The sequence below is a fragment of the Bolinopsis microptera genome, chromosome 6 (genome assembly GCF_026151205.1).
Source record: "Bolinopsis microptera isolate Bmic1 chromosome 6, MBARI_Bmic_1.0, whole genome shotgun sequence".
In the NCBI taxonomy this organism is placed as follows: domain Eukaryota; kingdom Metazoa; phylum Ctenophora; class Tentaculata; order Lobata; family Bolinopsidae; genus Bolinopsis; species Bolinopsis microptera.
Window position 1 is genome coordinate 8,137,885 of NC_087077.1, and position 21,803 is coordinate 8,159,687.

At 39.6% G+C, this 21,803-nt stretch overlaps 2 protein-coding genes across 2 annotated transcripts in view; one reads left to right on the plus strand and one right to left on the minus strand.

Annotated features, from left to right (window-relative positions):
* Positions 1-21,803, plus strand: part of LOC134816912 (mucin-2-like) — a 765,431-nt gene that overhangs the window by 41,599 nt on the left and 702,029 nt on the right. The gene's annotated exons all lie outside the window — the stretch shown is intronic.
* Positions 227-20,711, minus strand: LOC134816931 (ras-related GTP-binding protein C-like). Its single transcript, XM_063825987.1, has 8 exons — positions 20,546-20,711; positions 8,178-8,327; positions 7,840-8,016; positions 7,494-7,614; positions 1,790-1,829; positions 1,540-1,687; positions 1,101-1,199; positions 227-926 (listed from the first exon to the last, which is right to left on the minus strand). The coding sequence occupies exons 1-8, from the start codon at positions 20,690-20,692 to the stop codon at positions 711-713; spliced, it is 1,098 nt and encodes a 365-aa protein (XP_063682057.1). The 5' UTR covers positions 20,693-20,711; the 3' UTR covers positions 227-710.

Consider the following 21,803-nt stretch of genomic DNA (forward strand, 5'->3'; position numbering starts at 1 on the left):
CTAATCAAGTTGATGATAGCTGTATATTTATGAATAATTAGGGGTCGTATTGACATTTAAAAATGAGTTAGTTCATATTTGATAAGAACCACCTACCGTACCTTATCTAGCCACTGATAAGGAAACGAAAGTTGTCACGTGATACGTGCATCATCGTTACCACGGTTACGGTTATGAGTGATGAGTCCACATTAAGGGTCGGATATGTAAGATAAACATTTCAGTTTAAAATTAAAAATCAAATCACAAATACAGTACCATTGTAATATTGATTTATACCATATGAAAATATTTATTAAGAAAACTATTAACGGTAAACACACTATATGCAGTAACAAATTATCATCATTATCACTTGATATTAATTTCATGGGAAAAAGAAGGAATTTGATGCCCTAAATGCTAAAAACTGGGAAAACTAAATAAAATTATGATTTTTTAATGTTCTAAAATACTTTACTAATTAACACCACACACATTCTCGCATTTATGCAACATATTATGTAATATTCATAATACATCATATCGCATAATCATGATAATGGTACATATCAGTATAACGATTACCCGATTGAAAATCTACCTAGTTTCTTATAAATAAGTCCTCAAGTTCAATATTTCAATCTTGATGAAAAAAGCTCTACCTGGGGATCTCAGGCTTCAGTGTTCAGTGGCGGAATGACAGGCTGAGTGCCGCCCAGTAAAACAAGCTATAAATTAGCCACCTTCAGTACCTCCTGAATGCCATGTTTTAACTGCTGAAAGTTGTAGTCCACAATACCTTGAGTACAGGCTGTTTCCTGCTGGAGCTGGATACAAACTAGGGCGAGATGTCTGTTGATCTGTTTGAGGTGGAGGAGAGTGTCGTTTAGTTTTATAACGGAGCAGGTCGAGAATACGCCGCGCTCCTCCCCTCCTTCGTACTCCTGCAGTTGGAAATTGGTCAAAATCTTACAAGCTTACTTGGACTTAGAAATAAGAATAGTTCCTGCTGACATGTTCTACCAAATCTAAATATCATTCAGCTCATTATTGTTATTATGAGTTGCAGATAATCGGGTTTCTAATATGTTTAAATAACTTAACGTAGTTAAAATTACCTGATAGATACAGCCCATGTCAGCTATTAAATCTAACATGTCACAACACAGTTCATACGTGGGCATATCAAACGTGCTGCTGTCTGTTGCAATGAATATCTGGAAGTTTAAAGAGGGTTTTACTAAGTCTAAGTGATGTACAAATAAATGGTATAAATGTTATAGTTGAAAGATGAGATAATCTTCAGAATGGCTTAATCCAACTTATATAAATATTATCACTGTTAGGGGTCGTCAAATCAAAGGCCCTTTTCCAAGTAATATCCCGACAGTTAACATCCATGAGACTAAAATGTTGATTACAACCAAACCCCCCCCCCCCCCCCCCCTGATTACATAATATGTGAACGGCCCCTTATGGATGATATCAATCACCAGTTTGCATAATCCTAGTCAATCCTAAATCTTTCTATTGAGAATGCTTGTACGATGACTTTACCTTTGGATGTAAGTCGAATATAAAAGCCTTTTCCATCTTGTTGGAGCTGACGAAAGCGTTAAGAATGTTCTCGAAGGGTGACAGAACGTTCTCTAGAAGCTGCTGACAGACTATACTCATCGCTTCGAAGATTGAGTGGTCGTAGATGCTGGGGTGGGTATTATTATGCCCATGAAACTGATGCCTCGAAATTGTTGCTACGTACGTTGCATTATCAAAAACAAAAATAAAAAACAAAACGTTATCATACCTTGTTGTTCTGAAGCTTATCAATATTCTATCTTGCAGGCCTGAATAATGATTTTGATTACAACCAAGTTTACATATTTCGGAATCCCAAGGGGAGGGAGTTTCTAAATGATATTGATAACGTTAGTGTCAAATTAACACAATAGCCACGTGTTAAGAACCTACCCGCAGTCTATTTGCGTGTTGCTATGGTAACGGTACCTACCCGCAGTCTAACTGCGTGTTGCTATGGTAACGGTACCTACTCGCAGTCTAACTGTGTGTTGCTATGGTATTGGTAACGGTACCTACTCGCAGTCTAACTGTGTGTTGCTATGGGGGGGGGGGGGGGGGGGGGGGGGCCAATGGCATAAATGGAGAAAATGGAGAATCACAATGCTGGCAAGCATAACCGGTGCCCTTATATTCACAACACTATGTACCCCCTATACTATTATATCCCCTTTATTGTTTTCCAGGCATTAAGACTCATCGAAAGTAGTTCAGCAGGTATATTTAAGTTCAAAACATTCTAATTCAATGTTAAAGATGACAGGAATAAGAAATAGTTATGTGGAGGTTTTTAAGAAATTTGCGCAAAATACGCGCCAGCATGTTATACGAAATTAGGTAAAAAACCCAAAATCGCCATATTCAGGTGCCTTAAAAACCATGTTAAAATTGAGTTAGAGATCTGAAACTTTGCAGAGCGTCTAGACCTTGTCCAAATCGACTGTAAAAAAAATTTCATGTTGCAGGAGTATCGGGAAGTGGGTTTTCTGGAACCCCTGTTTTACAACAGATTGTCGTGAAGCTATATATATATATATATATATGTTTGAGACATTCAGTGAAACAGTAAAACACGAAATTCACATTAAGCTATCGATTGTGTAATCTTTACATGTCTCATTCTGAAAGCAAGTTTATTAAAATAACTGTTCTATGAAGTAAATTAAAAACATGACAAAAATAGATCAATACTGAGATGGGAAATTTTTGAGTAAGTCTCATTCAATCATAAGATATAAACAAAAGATGCAGAGGTGAAAGTAAACATCAAAATGCAAGTGTCTGTGGAAAGATTAATATTAAAACATATCATATAAAGGTCAATTTTTTATTTCATTAAGAGCACTACGTTTATTAAGTCCTCCAAAATCACTGAGGGTCATAAGCTGGTTTTGCCAAAATGATTCTCTTTCTTTAGCAACCCTACTTCTATCTTCTAAGGTTAAACATTTTATAAAATCTAGCTTTTCAAAAATAATAACCTCTATCTGATCGGATAACTCATTGTCAAACGTTTTTAAGGGCTCTTTGGTAAGATTATGGAACTGGTTATCGTTGAAATGACAAGAAATTTCACAACTCCTAACCGCTTTCCTAATATGTGATTTGTGGTTCTGCCATCTGGTCTTAAAATTGTTAACTGTGCTTCCTACTGAGGCACGTCTGCAGACTTTATCCCTTACTAGATAGCACACCCCTACTGTGTTGCAGTCTAGTTGTCCAATGATGTTAACAGTGTACCCCGAGTGGTAGCTCTGAGCTGTTTTTGATTCACAAATATACATTCTACAGGCTTTACATCTGGAGTTACAATGATAACATCCCCCCTCTTCTATACTAGTAGGCAGAGCCACATTTTCAGTGTTAGAGTTTAAAGCTATAACATTACTATCTTCATGATACTTACGATCTTCTGAAAGTTTACTCGGAACTAAAGTTTCTTTGATAGTTTTATTACCACGATATGAAACAAATACTTTACTAGGCTGGATCACAGACTTTAAAAGGGGGTCTAGGCCAAGGATAAATTTATTCTTGTTAACTATTTTACCAATTGGAGGTAAGTTAGGGTCAAAATCACAAACTAAAGGAAAACATCTTTCACTCTTCTTACTATTAGAGCTTGTAAGGTTTTTTGAAATCAGATCATCCCGTTTAAGTAACTCAACTTTCTCAAAGGATTTATGGATAAGATCTTTATTGTAATTCCTATCTTCTAGATATTCACTAAATTCAATTTTACATTTCAAATATTCTTCTTCCTCTGAACAGTTTTTGAACACTCGATGTGCTACTCCATATGGAATATTCTCTGCTATGTGTGTAGGGTGGCAGGATTGTGGGAGTAAATAGCTATGGGCATCACTAGGTTTGCAGTACGTCCTAGTTTCTAGCTTGCAATGTATGTATATATGTATAGACGCTTTTGCAGTAAATTGTAGCCTACATTTAAGTGTCCGTAGATTCAAAAGTATAAAAGATACAGTCATTTCGAACCACAGGTTTTAAAGATAATTGTTTATACTTTAGTTTACATTATATCGAAAAATAATTTATCGTCATCATCATCACTTGATGACGTCATCAATTTAAGTGTTTTTAAAACTTGATTTTTGACAAAATAACAACTTTTCAAATCGATTTTAAAGCATTAAGGAGTAATTTTATTCAAAATCTGAGGACATTTTCATCTTAGATAATTGTTCAAGCATTCTGAAAATCTACCGAAAAGTTTTCCTACCTTGCTCCTTCATAAAGATATTCGCTATTGAAGTTAGTGCTTTTTTGAAGAATAATTTTATAAAAACACAAAAGTTGTGAATTAGTATTCTCTGGTGTTGGGCCATCCCTTGGGTTGTGGAGCTCAATTTTGCTTCCTAAAGGTCTAAATTGTGTTATAGGCTAGTTTTAAAGTTGAAAATCGAAAAGTTGCACACGTGGGGACACGCCCAAATTCATTTAAAATAGCTAAAATCACTGAAAATTGTTATTTTCACGATTTTTACCAACTTTGGAGTCCCGTTGTGATCCAAGTTCTTTTTGAAATCTTCTGAAACTTTTCATGCTTATCAAACTATATATTAAATAACACTATGCACAAATTTATGGTGATTCAATATTTTATGCGCACGCAACGTCCGCTCAAAGTTTGCACGTGCGAAAGGTGAGAATTTTGCTCATTCGTGATTTCGAATATATTCTGCTTTCCCACGATATTTAAATGGCATTATATATGAATTTAATGCCAACTTGAATGAGTAAAAAGTGCTATATTCAGTCTGTTATTGACAGATATGCCTACCTAAACACAAGGAAACGTTTTCAAAGGTAAAATTTCGAAATCGTTGAAATTACCTCCTTATTAAGTTTCGACTGTGTAAATTATCCTAAAATTATAATCAAAAAGAGATGATATTTGACCAAAACCCATAATCATGGGTAGAGTGAACCGCTGCCAGTGTCTCTCTTTTCCAAACAAAAGAAAATGATATTAATTTGAGGAACCGTCCGCTAATGCAAAATGATACCGAGAATGAAATCGGTCGCTCGCTTTTCCCATTCATTCACGGCTTACGAATTGTAATAAAGCTTATTAAATGGGAAAAGCGAGCGACCGATTTCATTCTCGGTATCATTTTGCATTAGCGGACGGTTCCTCAAATTAATATCATTTTCTTTTGTTTGGAAAAGAGAGACACTGGCAGCGGTTCACTCTACCCATGATTATGGGTTTTGGTCAAATTACTCATGGGTTTTTCCATTTTCTCCATAGAAAAAGTCTCCATTTTATGCCATTTTATGCCATTTTATGCCATTGAAAACCTGAAAAATTTATAATTTCGAGAAAAATTATTTTTGAAAAAGATATTTTCGGCCAATAATGAACAGGGTATCATGAAACATGGAGAAAAGTGGTTTTCAGAAAAACTTTGAAAAATGTTGACTTAGAAAATTTTCGGTCCGAGTCATTTTCGATAGTACCTCCCGTATCGAGAGCTCCCGATTCCGAGCTCTTGTTGCAAAGGGGAGGCCTGCCTTCCGGGATCGCATTATCTCGAGTCCAAAATTGTGTATCAAGGGGAAGTTGTGGAATTCGAAAAACCGAAAAAATATTTTCGGCAAATAATGAACAGGGTAGCATGAAACGTGGAGAAAAGCGGTTTTCAGAAAAATTTGAAAAATTTTGACCGAAAAAATATTTTCGGCTTAAAATGAACAAGGTAGCATGAAACGTGGAGAAAAGTGTTTTTCAGAAAAACTTTGAAAAATTTTGACTTAGAAATTTACCCCTCGGTACACAATTTTGGACTCGAGGCTTCCCCCTGGTAATGCGTTCTCGGAAGGCAGACCTCCCCTTTGCAACACGAGCTCGGATTCGGTTACCTGAGGACCCCAGGCTATTATGTTCATTAGATTTGGCGGAATGACAGGCTGAGCGCGGCCCAGTAAGGATTCGGGAGCTCTCGATGCGAGAGGTACGTATCGAGAATGACTCGGGCCGGAAATTTTCTAAGTCAAAATTTTTCAAAGTTTTTCTAAAAACCACTTTTTTCCACGTTTCATGCTACCCTCTTCATTATTAGCCGAAAATATTTTTTTGGATTTTCGGTTTATCGAAGTCTGCACCTACCCCTCGATACACAAATTTGGACTCGAGGCTTCCCCTGGTAAGTGGTAATGCGATCTCGGAAGGCAGGCCTCCCCTTTGCAGTGCGAGCTTGTTTCGACTTTCGAGGATGTAGGTCTCACTTCTCAGTGCCTATTACTCTCCCCTATTACTCACTCCTGCTGTAGCCTGTAGAAATAACTTTACACTAGGCTTGAGTAATTATGATTTTGCCTGAAGTGTGCCTCTACTAACCTAGTATAAGCATCTAGTAGCCTACTATGAGCTTTCCTAAGCTTGTTACGCCCCTAGTAAGCGTAAATAAACATGTTAGGATGTCCAATTTAGGTGTTAAATGGTGTTAAAGATGAAATTTCGAAGACAAAATTCATGGCATAAAATGGAGAAAATGGAGAATTACTCATGGGTTTTTCCATTTTCTCCATAGAAAAAGTCTCCATTTTATGCCATTTTATGCCATTTTATGCCATTGGCCCCCCCCCCTGCTATGGTAACGGTACCTACTCGCAGTCTAACTGCGTGTTGCTATGGTAACGGTACCTACCCGCAGTCTAACTGCGTGTTGCTATGGTAACGGTACCTACTCGCAGTCTAACTGTGTGTTGCTATGGTTACGGTACCTACCCGCAGTCTAACTGCGTGTTGCTATGGTAACGGTACCTACCCGCAGTCCAACTGTGTGTTGCTATGGTAACGGTACCTACCCGCAGTCTAACTGTGTGTTGCTATGGTAACGGTACCTACTCGCAGTCTAACTGCGTGTTGCTATGGTAACGGTACCTACCCGCAGTCTAACTGTGTGTTGCTATGGTAACGGTACCTACCCGCAGTCTAACTGCGTGTTGCTATGGTAACGGTACCTACCCGCAGTCTAACTGTGTTGCTATGGTAACGGTACCTACCCGCAGTCTAACTGTGTGTTGCTATGGTAACGGTACCTACTCACAGTCTAACTGTGTGTTGCTATGGTAACGGTACCTACCCGCAGTCTAACTGTGTGTTGCTATGGTAACGGTACCTACCCGCAGTCTAACTGCGTGTTGCTATGGTAACGGTACCTACCCGCAGTCTAACTGCGTGTTGCTATGGTAACGGTACCTACCCGCAGTCTAACTGTGTTGCTATGGTAACACTAACGGTACATACCCGCAGTCTAACTGCGAGTTGCTCTGGTAACGGTACCTACCCGCAGTCTAACTGTGTGTTTCTATGGTAACGGTACCTACCCGCAGTCTAACTGTGTGTTGCTATGGTAACGGTACCTACCCGCAGTCTAACTGTGTATCGCTATGGTAACGGTACCTACCCGCAGTCATAAGTTTCCTGTTGATTCTGTGAGTCATTTCTCTGATATTATCTATTTTCTGATCTTCATTTATCGAGTCACTTTTGTGAATAAAAACTTCAAACTTTATTTTCGGGTTAATCTGAAAAGTTGTTTTGTGATATTTAAAATTGGATCCCTCACTTGAGTAGTGAGTCAAAAATACATTGTCTAGACCGTGCTGATCCACACTTAATAAGTGTATGCAGTTCTAAGACTTAAAGATAACCATATGTTACGTGAAATTATATTTGTCTTTACTGATCCAAATCAAACCTTCACTTACCCGCCGTATGGCGGTCGCGCGTTATTCATATTGCAAGCAAACCTTGTAAGCCTCTAGTATAGTCCCATGGAGCCTATCTATAGCTATACTGTGTTTCTCCTCGACCGGGTCTATAACAAATATCAGAACCCTGGCTTCGACGAATATCTTCTCAATTGTGCTTGTATCTTCTTTGTCTCTCAAATGGGAGATGTCCAGTTTCCCAGGAAAGTCCCACAGCTGGAAATTTTGTGAAAGTAAGATTTTCTAGTTTGGGGGCGAAATCGGCAACTTTATCCAATGATCATTTGATTCTACTTAAATTTACTACTAACCGAGATCAGGCACAATGTACAATGTACAATGTACAATGTACATGATTATTGAATTTGATTAATTACCTGAAAGTCAAGGAAGGACTTATTACTGATATCGATCTTATCTATTTTATGTGTCGGGTCCAAGAACTGAGTCTCATTTGCGCTCATCTTGTGGAATATAACATTTCGTATCGAGGTTTTGCCAGCTTTACTCAGTCCCATTAGAAGAATCTGCAAAACAAATGTTTATCAATAAAAGATTCGTTCTGAAATTCAGATAACATTCAATGAAACAGAAACATTTTGATATGTACGCATCTTTTTGATCCTTCCCAACTCACAACTTGTAGCGGCCCAGGGGCGCTATGATCTCGAGAAACTGTATGAAAATTACGTCATATCTCCCAGTCTCCTAGCTTTGTTGACAATCCTAAATCTGTCTGTGGAGTCCGGTACTTTTTTGTTTTATACTGAAGATGGGAAACCGCTTCCCACTAAGGATGCATTTTTAACAAAATTGATTTTTGGTTCCCATTGCAAAAAAATTTCTCCATTCTTATTGAACACATCGCAAAATAAAACAAAAATTTCTGAAAAAATTTGCAGTTCATGGTCAACGAAATATTGCTAATATAAGTTAAAATAATTTGATCCAAATACAAACAAAATATTTTCGAAGGAAAAACCACTTAAAAAATAAAAGCTGTGCCATCACTGATTCACTGAACTCGTTTGAATGACCCTTTACCCTTGGTAAAACATGCTTCGAACGCTTCTGCAATCTCTGCTTTTTGCCCAACAAAATTTAAAAAGTTTTTTCTCACATTTTCAACGCAATCTGGGAGGTTCCTATCTGCTCTGCACGCTTTTTCAGCGAACTGTCCTGTTAATGACCAAAAGTGAGCTGCTCCGAAGGAAACTTGTTTCATTGCAATGGATGAGTCCACTGTTTTCTTGACCCCGTCCGGACATGTCATGTGCATTATCACCGGTATATCGGACTGGTCAATCTCATACCTGTCCACAATACCGAAGACGATCCCTGCACCCGGCACATCAAACTCCGTGACCTGTCCGTGTTCTTTCTCGTTGGTAGTCGTTGTTTCAGTTGTTTTGGAGCTTCCCATAGTAATAGCTCCACCAGCTCCCATGGACAGACCTGCTGAGAAAGATGATCCACTTCCCAGGAATCCTACATCAACGGTCACTTCTGCAGAAACTGTTACGTCCCAGTTAACTTCATTTTCTTTTGAAATTTCGAGACTTACTGATTCCTCCACGCCATTTATCTGCGTGATTGAGATCTCGTGTGAGGCTGGTCCGTAACAAGATCCACTGGATTGAGAGCCGATGATTTCAGTTCCAGTGTACCTGGGCTCTAAGTCTCCTTCCTTGTCCAATACTTCGATTTTTGACAGTGCGCACTTTTCCTTTCCTTTGTATGTCTCACAGATTGGTCTCAGAGAACTGACTTTATTATCGAATCCATGATCACCAGTGTGTTCGATCTTTTCTCCTTCTTTTATCACTAATCTCACCCCTTCGAATCCTCCATACTGATACATCTCCCAGTCTCCTTTGTCGGCAACCACAGAAGTTATCTTATTTTTCATATCTCCTAAATCTTTCTGTGGGGTCAGGTACTCCGTCGTTCCATACTGAAGATGGGAACTTGTAGAGACACGTAATTTGGCTGTCGTAGCATCGGCGATGTAGCGGCAATTAGCAGGTCTGGCTGAGGAGTAAGCGTTGGAGTCTCTTGCATTTATCTTCTGGCCTTCTTCCATGAAGAACCTACTGTACTGGTAATCGTATCCCGTGTAAAGTTCCCAATCTCCAGTGACTGCCCACACACTGCTAGTATTATCATTGAAATTTATATCACCAAAGTTTGGCGTTGGGCCGATTAGGGTAATGGCCGTTCCTCCTTGGTTAGCGTGGTCGTAGATGACTAGCTTTGGTATGGCTTTACTTGGTGCTTCATTCACAGCAAAGGCTTCACGTTCAGTGGACCCTGGACATATTTTAGAAAACTTCAGATCAGAGTCTCCTGACTTTCCTTTTATTGTTTTTGTCTTTTTCGTCTTTTTTGTCTTTTTTACCTTTTTCACCTTTTTCACCTTTTCCTTTTTTTGTTTTCTTTTCCTCAAGCTCAAGCTTCCTGGCTTGAACTTAACACTATCTATGCCAGTTAAGAATCCGTTTATGTCCTTCGTTAGCTCGTTGTACGGAATGGAGATGAGAACCTTTCCTTGACATACCATGACCAACTCAGTGGCCTGGAACTCAAATTTGAACTCCCGCTGGCCGATTCCACTAGGGTAACTCATGGTCACCCACTGGTAATCCCACTGCTTCTTTCCTCGTTTGAAGACGTCGTTTTTGACAGCCAAGCTTCCAAATTCCCATTCGGGATGTATTCCCAACATGAGTACTTCTTGGTTATCTTTGAGAAATGATACGTCCCCATTATACACATTGGAGCTAGGTCCTACTACTTTCAAATCGCACGATGTTGTAAAGGGAACTGCAACACCGCTTTGTGCTGTTGTCAAGGGTTCATCAGCAGCAAAGACTCCTACCAGGAAGAGAGCAAGCAAATTCGTGGCAGCAGTTAGAAACATGAGTGAAAGATTTGTATGTAACAATGGTCTCCTAGCCAATTATACACCAGCCTCTTGAAAATGAGGGCGTTGTGTTATTGAGACGTCCGTTTGATTCCTTTTAATTAGCCTGACGAAATACGAATGAAAAATATGATCTACAAAGCCTCTTTGAACGTTGTGACTTGCCAATGAAAAATGATGCATGTGTCTTTTATCAGTATGTGTTTTCGTTGGTAAGATTATTTGTAAGAATGGTTGACTGAAGGCGTTAGAACAATACCATATTTTGTCAAAACAAGAGGGTTATTACTTATTTTTCCTAAACAATCAATGTTTTTTCTACTAAAGTACTAAAAACAATTATTGTACGTCTTTTCAACGAACCCTCTGAAGAACAAATATATACGAAATGAAAACCACTATCATGGACATTAGTGAACACCAAATCATTTCATATGATATATTATTATTTACCAAATATTCCATCACCAGTCTTTGAAAACGGAGGACTAGAAGTAGAACTTAAAGTTTTGATAACTTTCAAATTCAATAAATCGATCATTCAAATTGCGCGCGGCTCAAATAGAGTGCACCATAATTATAAGATTAAACATATGCGCAGATGATATTTCTGATGTCTTCAGCCGTCGTCTCGTCGTCTGGATTCTGTAATAGTAATTTGGTAGTCTGTATGCTGTTTAGTGCTTTCACTGACACTTTATCCAGCTGTATAGCAAGCATTCCTTGTCATTGATAAAGATATATCACAAGGAACCTCATTGGAAAAAGCAACCTGGAATGTGTTTTTCATAAAGTTCAAAAGACTTGCACTCGTCTGATGACACACAAAAACACATAAATTACTTGTCATTGGCAAGGACTAGAATTAAAAACAGGCTAATACTTGTCGTTCGCATTCTGTCAAGCTAACAACCTATATTGAATTATAAAACCGCACGGTGCTCAGAAATAATCTGAACTTAAACGCTATCATTTCCAAAAGGTTGCTCTATTAATTGGTAGTGCGGTCGTTCACAGTCAAACTCTTCAAACATGTTTGTAACTACTGCGACGACTTTACTTCATACTTGCTCTCTTCGCATTGGGAGTTTTTGCCGCTGATGAACCTAAGCTAATGATGTACGACAGCTTAAACCAAGAAGGAACAGCCGTTACACTTACAGGTCCATTTGCAAACTTTAATGACGTAAGTTTTAATGAAAGAACCGAAAGCGTTTGGGCAGTCACTAGAGATTGGGAACTTCACACAGATACTGCATACAGGGGTGATAGGTTCTTCGTGGAGGAAGGTCAGAAGCTAAACGCAAGAAACAGCAACAGTTATTTCTCAGCAAGACCTATAAACTGCAGCCATAAAAAAGTGTGTTTCTAGATCAAAACGCGCAGTTTTGCTAGTCACTAGTACCGTAGTTAATTTTTTCAAAATTGTCCCACATTTGTCATTCAAACGAAGATTTGGCGCCCCCTGGCTCTAAGATGGCGCCCCCCCCCCCCTCTGCACAGCGGGGTCGGTGGGGCAATTCGTTACGCCACTGCATACCTATATGCGTTCGCCACTAGACCTGTTGAAAAAAGGGTAACTACCTGCTGAAATTAATTTGTGAAGCGCGGCGTGATCATGTTATGTGAAGACAGCGATGTTATAATTCGTCAAAAAGTACAGCCGTATTTGATTACAAATAACTATTAGTATTTCGGACAGGTTCGACTAGAGTCCAGTGAAATCAAGTTACCTGGGCCGGGAGTGGGGACCCCAGGCTATGGTATAAATATAATGTTTATATAAACATTGAACATAGAGTAGAGATTCAGCGGAATTGGAATGACTTTATTGACGTTTTCAACCCTTCCAAATCGTTGCTCTGCCATCTGCAAAGCATGCATGAGAGCAACGATCTCGTCATCTTCGATGCGAAGCAAGAATGCTAGTTTGCGCGGCGCGTCAAAGCGGCAAAGACCGATCCAACGGAATGACAGGCAGAGCGCCGCGGCCGCCCAGTAAAGATCAAGGCAAATGCAATCAGCTGCCTACTCAATTCGATCTATAAAGCTAAGCGTTTGCATTTTTTTATTTCAGTTCAAACATGAATCAATTGGGTAATGGGTATATTTACATTATTCATATATATCTATCTAAATCTAATATATTAATATAGTAATAATAATATTTTGAATTTAACTTTTAATTAATTTGGCGCCCCACTGACCCAGTTTAGTTACTCGATACTCACCGCGTACTGCAGTTTATAGATTTGGATTACAGAGTACGTTGTATTTTAGACCTGCACCACATTAGATAAAGTACAATACAACTTAACCTGGGGATTGGGTATTAGAATTATAGCCCTTGATCGATTGTATGGTCAATGATGTATAATGTTATTACACCCTACACCCTGGACCAGGAATTCAGGAGCAGGTATTTACGCGCATTTTGAAAATGTCGCACCACTCGCCATTGTTTGTAAATGTAGTCGACATCAAATCCGTAGCGGTACACGTACTGAAGTTCGACACACACTCTAGTTGAGCCGACCTTATTACATAAAATTAAATGCGACACTATGTCACTTGCAAGTTGCAACACTAACATGTGGTACTTTCGGCACTATCATATGTAACATGCGGCACTTACACTTACAGCACTTGCGACACTAGTTAATTAATTTGTGCGGCTTGGCGTAATCATGCAAAGCCAGCGATGTTAAACTTGTCAAAAAGTACCGCCGTATTTGATTCTAAAACAATTATTTCGGTACATGTTCGACTAGAGTCCACTGAGATCAAGTCGATCAGCTCATCACCTGCCTATTTAATTCCATTTATAAAGCTAAGCGTTTTATATTTCAGTTCAAACATGAATCAATCGGGTATCCGTATATTCACATTATTAATATCTATCTAATATTTTGAATTATTAACTTTTAATTAATTTGCGGCACCCCAGTTACTCACTGCGTATACTGCAGTTTATAGATTCGGATTCGGATTACAGACTACAGACTACGTTTACAGAGTACGCGACGGCATATTTTAGACCTGCACCACATTGGATAATCATAAAGTGCAATACAACTTAACCAGTTACTCACTGCGTAGTCTTACTGGGCGGCGCTCAGCCTGTCATTCCGCCGAATCTTTATTATGTTTATGAGCCTGGGGTCCCCAGGTAATGCGTAGTCCGAGTCGTACTGCAGTTTATAGATTCGGATTACAGACTACAGACTACGTTTACAGAGTACGGTGTATTTTAGACATACACCACATTGGATAAAGTGCAATACAACTTAACCTGGGGATTGGGTATTAGAATTATAGCCCTTGATCGATTGTATGGTCAATGATGTATAATGTTATTACACCCTAGACCCTGGACCAGGAATTCAGGAGCAGGTATTTACGCGCATTTTGAAAATGTCGCAACACTCGCCAATGCAATGTTTGTAAATGTAGTCGGCATCAAATCCGTAATATTGTAAAGTGTGCACCTTGTAGAGAATCGTTGTGGTTATCCATTCAGCTGAAAACGAACAACTGAAAGTGAACTGTAACACAGCTCACTATGTCTATAGCGGTATACGTACTGTACTCAAGTTCGACACGCACTCTAGTTGAGCCGACCTTATTATATTATTAGTTATTACTATTACTATTACGTAAATGCGGCACTATGGCACTTGCGACACCAACATGCGGTGCACTTGCGGCACTCATAGTCATATGCGGAACTTGCGTCACTAACATGTGGTACTTGCGGCACTATCATATGTAACATGCGGCACTTACAGCACTTGCTGCACTATTTAATTAATTTGTGCGGCTTGGCATAATCATACAAAGCTGCAGCGACGCAATGTTATTGTTAAACTTGTCAAAGAATTGTCAATTAAAAGTACAGCCGTATTTGATTCCAAAACAATTATTTCGGTACATGTTCGAGTAGAGTCCAGTGAGATAAAGTCGATCAGCTCATCAGCTGCCTACTTATAATTCCATTTATAAAGCTAAACGGTTTTTTATTTCAGTTAAAACTTGTAGCGTGATGCAATACTGGGCCGCGCCGCGCATCATCTAGTTCTAGCAACCACGTATGTATGCAGATCGGCTTACCTGGGGACCTCAGGCTATCAAGTTCATAAACATAGCCGCCGAATAGAGATTCGGCGGAATGACAGGCTGAGCGCGGCCCAGTACACAGTAAAGATCGGTGAGATGCGTAGGATTGAAATCGTGAATCAAAGTTAAAACATGAATCAATTGTCAATCACAATGTCGGGGGTCAATTGTCGTACTAAACCCTAGATTTCGTGACAATTGACCCCAGTGTAATTACATAGGGGGTCAATTGTCGAGGGTTAATTGTCAAGGGGTCAACTGTCCGGTACCACTAATATACTAAAACCTCAAAAAAAGGCAATTTTTTGGTCCAAAAAACGGTTTTTTTCAAAATTAGACCGGGTAACATCCATTTTAAACACTTTTAACTACTTTTAATCGATTCTACGGTCAAAAATACGTCTTTTAAGATGGGTCTGGTGAAATTCTAGTGTATCGAGCAGACAATTCCCGTAAGAGCCTCTACTAATAGTAACCTCGTACCGTACGTACTTTAAGCCGGGTACGGTACGTACTTCTCATCTTAGTTACAGACTATAACAGAGTTGAGAGTACGGCATATTTTAGACCTGCACCACATTAGATAAAGTACAATACAACTTAACCAGTTACTCACTGCGTAGTCGTACTGCAGTTTATAGATTTGGATTACAGAGTACGGTGTATTTTAGACCTACACCACATTAGATAAAGTGCAATACAACTTGACCTGGGGATTGGGTATTAGAATTAAACTCCTTCATTTCCAAGAGGTCGCTCTATTAACTGGTAATCTGGACATTCACAGTCAAACCCTTTAGACATGTTTGTAACGACTGCCACGACTTTACTTGCTCTCTTCGCAGTAGGTGTTTTTGCTGATGAACACTTGAAAACAGCACAAAGCGGACAATTTGTTCCCTTTACAACATTGTGTTCCTTAAAAGTAGTTGCCGATGGTAAATCTTGGGAGGTCGCATTCTATGAAGGGAACAAAAGATTGGTCGGGTTTGGAATATATCCTGAAACCTATGGGGGATTGTTAGGTGTCCAAAACGAGGTGTACAAACGGGGAAGTTTTTACTGGAACCATCAGATGACGGAGTACAAGTACCCAAGTGGAAATAGCCAGCAAGAATTCCTATTTGAGTTCCGGGACAATGAGTTTGTCATGCTATGTGAAGGAAAGTCTGTCATCTCCATACCCTACGATGAGCTAACGCATACGTGGGATCCTCAAGAGTTGTTTGTGAAGAAGATAAATGGAATCCGGTTATTTTCATACGAGTCTGATCTCAAGTTCGCTCCGTCATGTTCCACAGGTGGGTCAAAGTCCCCAATGCTAAGTATGTACGATGGCTCTGACCAAAAAGGGAGTACCATTGTACTCAAAAGTCCAACTCCAAACTTCGTTGATATATATTGGAATGATAGAGCCAACAGCTTTTTCGCACTCAATGGAGATTGGGAACTTTACACGGGGACTACATACACGGGTGACAGGTTCTTCGTGGAGGAAGGTCAGATGTTAAACGCAAAAAACAAGAACAGTTATTCCTCAGGAAGACCTGCTAATTGCCGCTACATTTCCGATCCTGCGACAGCTAGATTACGTGTCTCTACAAGTTCCCATCTTCAGTATGAGTACGGTGTCAAGAAGGAGGAGTATCTCACCCCGCAAACAGTTTTAGGAGATATGGACGATAAAATAACCTCTATGGTTGCCGACAAAGGAGACTGGGAGATGTATACCCTTCCAGGCTATCAAGGTGACAGAAAAGTGATAAAAGAAGTAGAAGAGATCGAGCACCTTGGTGGATTCAACAACAAGGTTAGTTCTCTGAGACCAATCTGTGAGACATACAAAGGAAAAGGAAAGTGTGCACTGGAAAGAATCGAAGTATTGGACAAGGAAGGAGACTTAGAACCCAAGTACACTGGAACTGAAATCATCGGCTCTCAATCCAGTGGATCCTGTTACGGACCAGCCGAACACGAGATCGTAATCACGCAGACAGATGCTGTAGAGGAAACAATAAGTCTCGAAATTTCTAAAAAAGATGAAGTAAACTGGGACGTAAGCGCATCTGCATCAGTTGAGGTTAGCGTAGGATTTATGGGAACTGGATCAACTTTCTCAGCGGGTTTGTCTGTCGGAGCTGGCGGAGCTATCACTATGGGAAGCTCTAAAACAACAGAATCGACAACTCTGAACGAGAAAGAACACGGACAGGTCACTAAGTTAAATGTGCCGGGTGCAGGGATCGTGTTCGGTATTGTGGACAGGTATGAGATTGACCAGGGTGATATACCGGTGAAATACCACCTGATATGTCCGGACGGGGATACTGAAACAGTGGACTCCACTATTGCAATGAAACAAGTTTCCTTCGGGTCAGCTCACTTTTGGTCACTGACAGGAGAGTTCACTAAAGAAGCGTGCAGAGCAGACAGGAGCCTACCAGATTGCGTTGCAAATGTGAGAAAGAACTTTTCGAATTTTATCGGGCAGAAATCAGAGATTGAAGATGCGTTTGAGGCATGTTTTGCCGATGGTAAGGGAGAATTTAGACGGATGAAACTAGTTAAAGTCTAACTAGATCACTAAGGACAATTTCTTTATTTTAACATGGGTATTTCATTCGTTGACTTTAGTTTGTCATTGAATCAAAACTATTTTAAATTGCAATATTTTCTGATCATAATTTGTAGATTTAAACTTTTGGTAAAAGTATTTTAGTTAACAATATTTCATTATTATCGTTTACTTATGTCTACAGTCATGCTTGCCAGCATTGTGTTTGCTAAATATTGACTTTGATAAAGATTTCACACTAGAAATTACCACTTTGACTAAAAATTACCAACCGAACTCAAACTTACCGCTTTAAATTTGGTACAAAATGGAGGCTATAAGTATAAGTTTAAATACATTTCAATAAATCGATCATTCAAATTCAGGATGTATGTAACTACTGCCACGACTTTGCTCGCTCTGATCGCAGTAGGAGTTTTTGCCGCTGATGAACCTAAGCTAATCCTCTACGACAACTCTAACCAAGAAGGAACTTCCGTTACACTGACTGGTCTATCTTCAAACTTCAATGATGTAAGTTTTAATGATAGAACTGAAAGCGTTTGGGCAGTCACTGGAGATTGGGAACTTTACTCGGGATACGATTACAATCTCGATAGGTTCGTTGTGAAGGAAGGCATGAGGTTAAATGCAAAAGTCAGGAACGCTTACTCCTCAGCCAGACCTGCTAATTGCCGCTACATCGCCGATGCTACAACAGCCAAATTACGTGTCTCTACGAGTTCACATCTTCAGTATGGAACGACGGATTACCTGTTGCCACAGAAAGATTTAGGAGAAGATATGAGAAATAAGATAACTTCTATGGTTGCCGACAAAGGAGACTGGGAGATGTATGAGTGGACAGGCTATACAGGTGACAGAATAGTGATAAGAGAAGGACAAAAGATCGAAAACCTTGATAGTAAGGGATTCAATAACAAGATCAGTTCTCTGAGACCAATCTGTGAGACATATAAAGGAAAGGCAAAGTGCGCACTGGTAAAAATCGAAGTATTGGACAAAAAAGGACAATTAGAACCCAAGTACGCTGGAACTGAAATCATCGGCTCTCAATCCAGTGGATCTTGTTACGGACCAGCCGCACACGAGATCGAACTCACACAGGTACATGGCGTTGAAGACGTGGTAGCTCTCACACTTTCTAAAGAAAACGAAAAGCACTGGGACGTAACAGTGTCCGCAGAAGCATCTGTTGATGTAGGATTCATGGGAACTGGATCATCTTTCTCAGCGGGTTTGTCTGTCGGAGCTGGCGGAGCTGTTAGTATGGAAACCTCTAAAACAACAGAAACAAAGACTATCAGCGAGAAAGGACACGGACAGGTCACGGAATTTGCAGTGCCGGGTGCAGGGATCGTCTTTGGTCTTGTGGACAGGTATGAGATTGAACAGTCCGATTTACCAACCAAGATGCACATGACATGTCCGGACGGGGACAAAATAGTTGAATCCTCTATTGCAATGAAATCGGTTTCCTTCGGGTCAGCTCACTACTGGTCACTAACAGGAGAGTTCACTAAAGAAGCGTGCAATGCAGACAGAAACCTCCCAGATTGCGTTCAAAATGTGAGAAAGAACTTTTCAAATTTTGTAGGGCAGAGAAGGGAGATTGAAGAAGCGTTTGAAGCATGTTTTGCCGGTGGTAAGGGAGAATTTAGACGTATGAAAAAGGTCCGAGTCTAACTTGATCAATATACTATACTACTATACTATACTATTAAGGATACAGTCTTGATTTACACGGGATCAATCATACGTTGATCTTTTGTTGATTTAAATTAGATTTAAATTTTTGGTAAAAGTATGTTAGTTAGCAATATATTTTTGTGCTTTGGTCTATTGGATGTTTAAGTTGTATTAACTTTTTACTTTAAGTAAATTCTCACATTTCTTTTCTTAACTTAATGTTGCATAGGTATATACAATATGCTGTACAATGGTAGAACTAGCATTATGTTCAATTGTGTAACAATAGAGTGAGGCCTAAGCACCAACCTGTAGTGATTAATTTTCTCAATCAGCTCCTGTTAAGATTACATTTATAGAGTTTATCAAAAATTAAATATTTTCTGCATTCAGTGTGTGATTTTCTAACTACCTTATCGGACCTTATTTGGACGGACATTGATTGAACGCTGAAGGCCCTAACGTTCATCTTAATGTCCGCTCAAATAAAGTCCGTTCATTTAAGGTCCGTTCAATTTAAAGTCCGTGAATCTTTTCAAAAAATTTTCCTCTTCGATCTTTTTGTCCAGAATATGACAAATATGAGAACTTTATTGTGCCTTAACTTTAAGTTAACGGCGGAAAGGTTCTCCTTGGTCTGCCGGAGGCACAGAAAACTCTACTAGTATATGATGTTTTCGAGGGTCGTACGTACCTTTGCAGCATGAGACAGTGGATAAACAGACAAGACGTACCTTTGCAGCATGAGATAGTGGATAAAAAGACAAGACGTACCTTTGCAGCAGGAGGACATTAATTGAACGCTGAAGGCCCTAACGTTCATCTTAATGTCCGCTCAAATAAAGTCCGTTCATTTAAGGTCCGTCCAATTTAAAGTCCGTGAATCTTTTCAAAAAATTTTCCTCTTCGATCTTTTTGTCCAGAATATGACAACTATGAGAACTTTATTGTGCCTTAAGTTAACGGCGGAAAGGTTCTCCTTGGTCTGCCGGAGGCCCAGAAAACTCTACTAGTATATGATGTTTTCGAGGGTCGTACATACCTTTGCAGCATGAGACAGTGGATAAACAGACAAGACGTACCTTTGCAGCATGAGATAGTGGATAAAAAGACAAAACGTACCTTTGCAGCAGGAGATAGTGGATAAACAGACAAGACGTACCTTTGCAGCATGAGACAGTGGATAAACAGACAAGACGTACCTTTGCAGCAGGAGATAGTGGATAAACAGACAAGACGTACCTTTGCAGCAGGAGATAGTGGATAAACAGACAAGACGTACCTTTGCAGCATGAGACAGTGGATAAACAGACAAGACGTACCTTTGCAGCAGGAGATAGTGGATAAACAGACAAGACGTACCTTTGCAGCAGGAGATAGTGGATAAACAGACAAGAGGTACCTTTGCAGCAGGAGATAGTGGATAAACAGACAAGACGTACCTTTGGTTTGTTGCTGCTGGTGTTGGTCAGCAAAGAAGCGGAGCTGGGGGAGGCGGATAACTGTCGACTCCCTGGTTCGAGCTTGAGTGCTGAGTCAGCTGCTATACTCCACTCCGGTACCTCCAGTGTTGCAACCTCGTTAGTCATGGTGTTCTCTCCTAGCTCGAGAACTTAGATTTTATGAATGATATTGATAAACTCTGCTGAAGATTATTGATTGCATAGTTTATTAAGTCAAAGTGGTCGGTGATTTCCGCAATAGGACGTATTTACCATTACAACTTTACAACATATCATGAGTGGAAGCTTAGCATAAAAAGCTTGATGCAAACAGTCAAGACACCAGCCTTTACGCCATAGGGCTTCCAATCCATTGGAAAACGAAACAACGTGAAACTTCGTAACTTTAATACTGGGGTACCTCAGAATAACTATACAGTAGCTCATGATACAGCTCATTCACTAGGCCCGCACATGCCTTGGCCCGTTTCCTGTCCTTCCACAATCGAATTCCTTGTTTCATCGAATTTCATGACAATATTGTGTGTAAAGCAGCTGTGTAAAGCGTTCTGGTCCCGAAAATGATGTAAACTTTGAGTTATATCGTGTTATTGAGGACTGATAGAGGATTATCAGTCACGTGAGTATTGTGCCCTCATAACACACGTACGCTCATGCAACAGAAATGTGTAACCCAGTGTATACTGTATACTGTGTATAGGGTGTTATAATCTCTAGATACACCCTTTTTCATGGATTATACCAGTGGACAAACTGCAATATTATAGCTCAGAGGATGTTGAAATATCTATCATTACCCGCATTTGTGCACAGACATCCTGAGCTACTTGCCAATGATTTAGTCTTATGGGTACCTATGCAGTATGCATGGTAGAGCACAGCAAGACAGACCAAGACAAAGCTACTTGTCTATGTTACTGAAGGAAGTTGGGACAAACTCTAAAGAGGAACTGCGAATCCTGATGCGGGAAAGGGATATATGGAGGGGGTTATCTGGCGTAGATCGGACTTAGTTCCGACATAGTTGATAGTAGTAGTGTGCACAGATCGGTCGAAATGTACTATAAGTGCAATGATCAGTAAAACAGTCAGTCGAATCGATTTGTAAAGTAACCAACAATAATTTGATCATTTAAATTCGATAATATTGAGCGAGCTAAACGTTTGGTGCTCCTTAATGTCATTAATCTAACATTGAAAATATACTTCAAAACTAACTGTACACACTACACAAACA

Excerpts from the sequence above, each read along its gene's own strand:
- LOC134816931 (XM_063825987.1), bottom strand. The coding sequence starts at position 20,692 with ATGACTAACGAGGTTGCAACACTGGAGGTACCGGAGTGGAGTATAGCA. Across the intron at positions 8,017-8,177 it reads AGTCCTTCCTTGACTTTCAG|CTGTGGGACTTTCCTGGGAA; the intron begins GTAATTAATCAA and ends CAAAATTTCCAG. Across the intron at positions 7,615-7,839 it reads CTATACTAGAGGCTTACAAG|ATTAACCCGAAAATAAAGTT; the intron begins GTTTGCTTGCAA and ends ACAACTTTTCAG.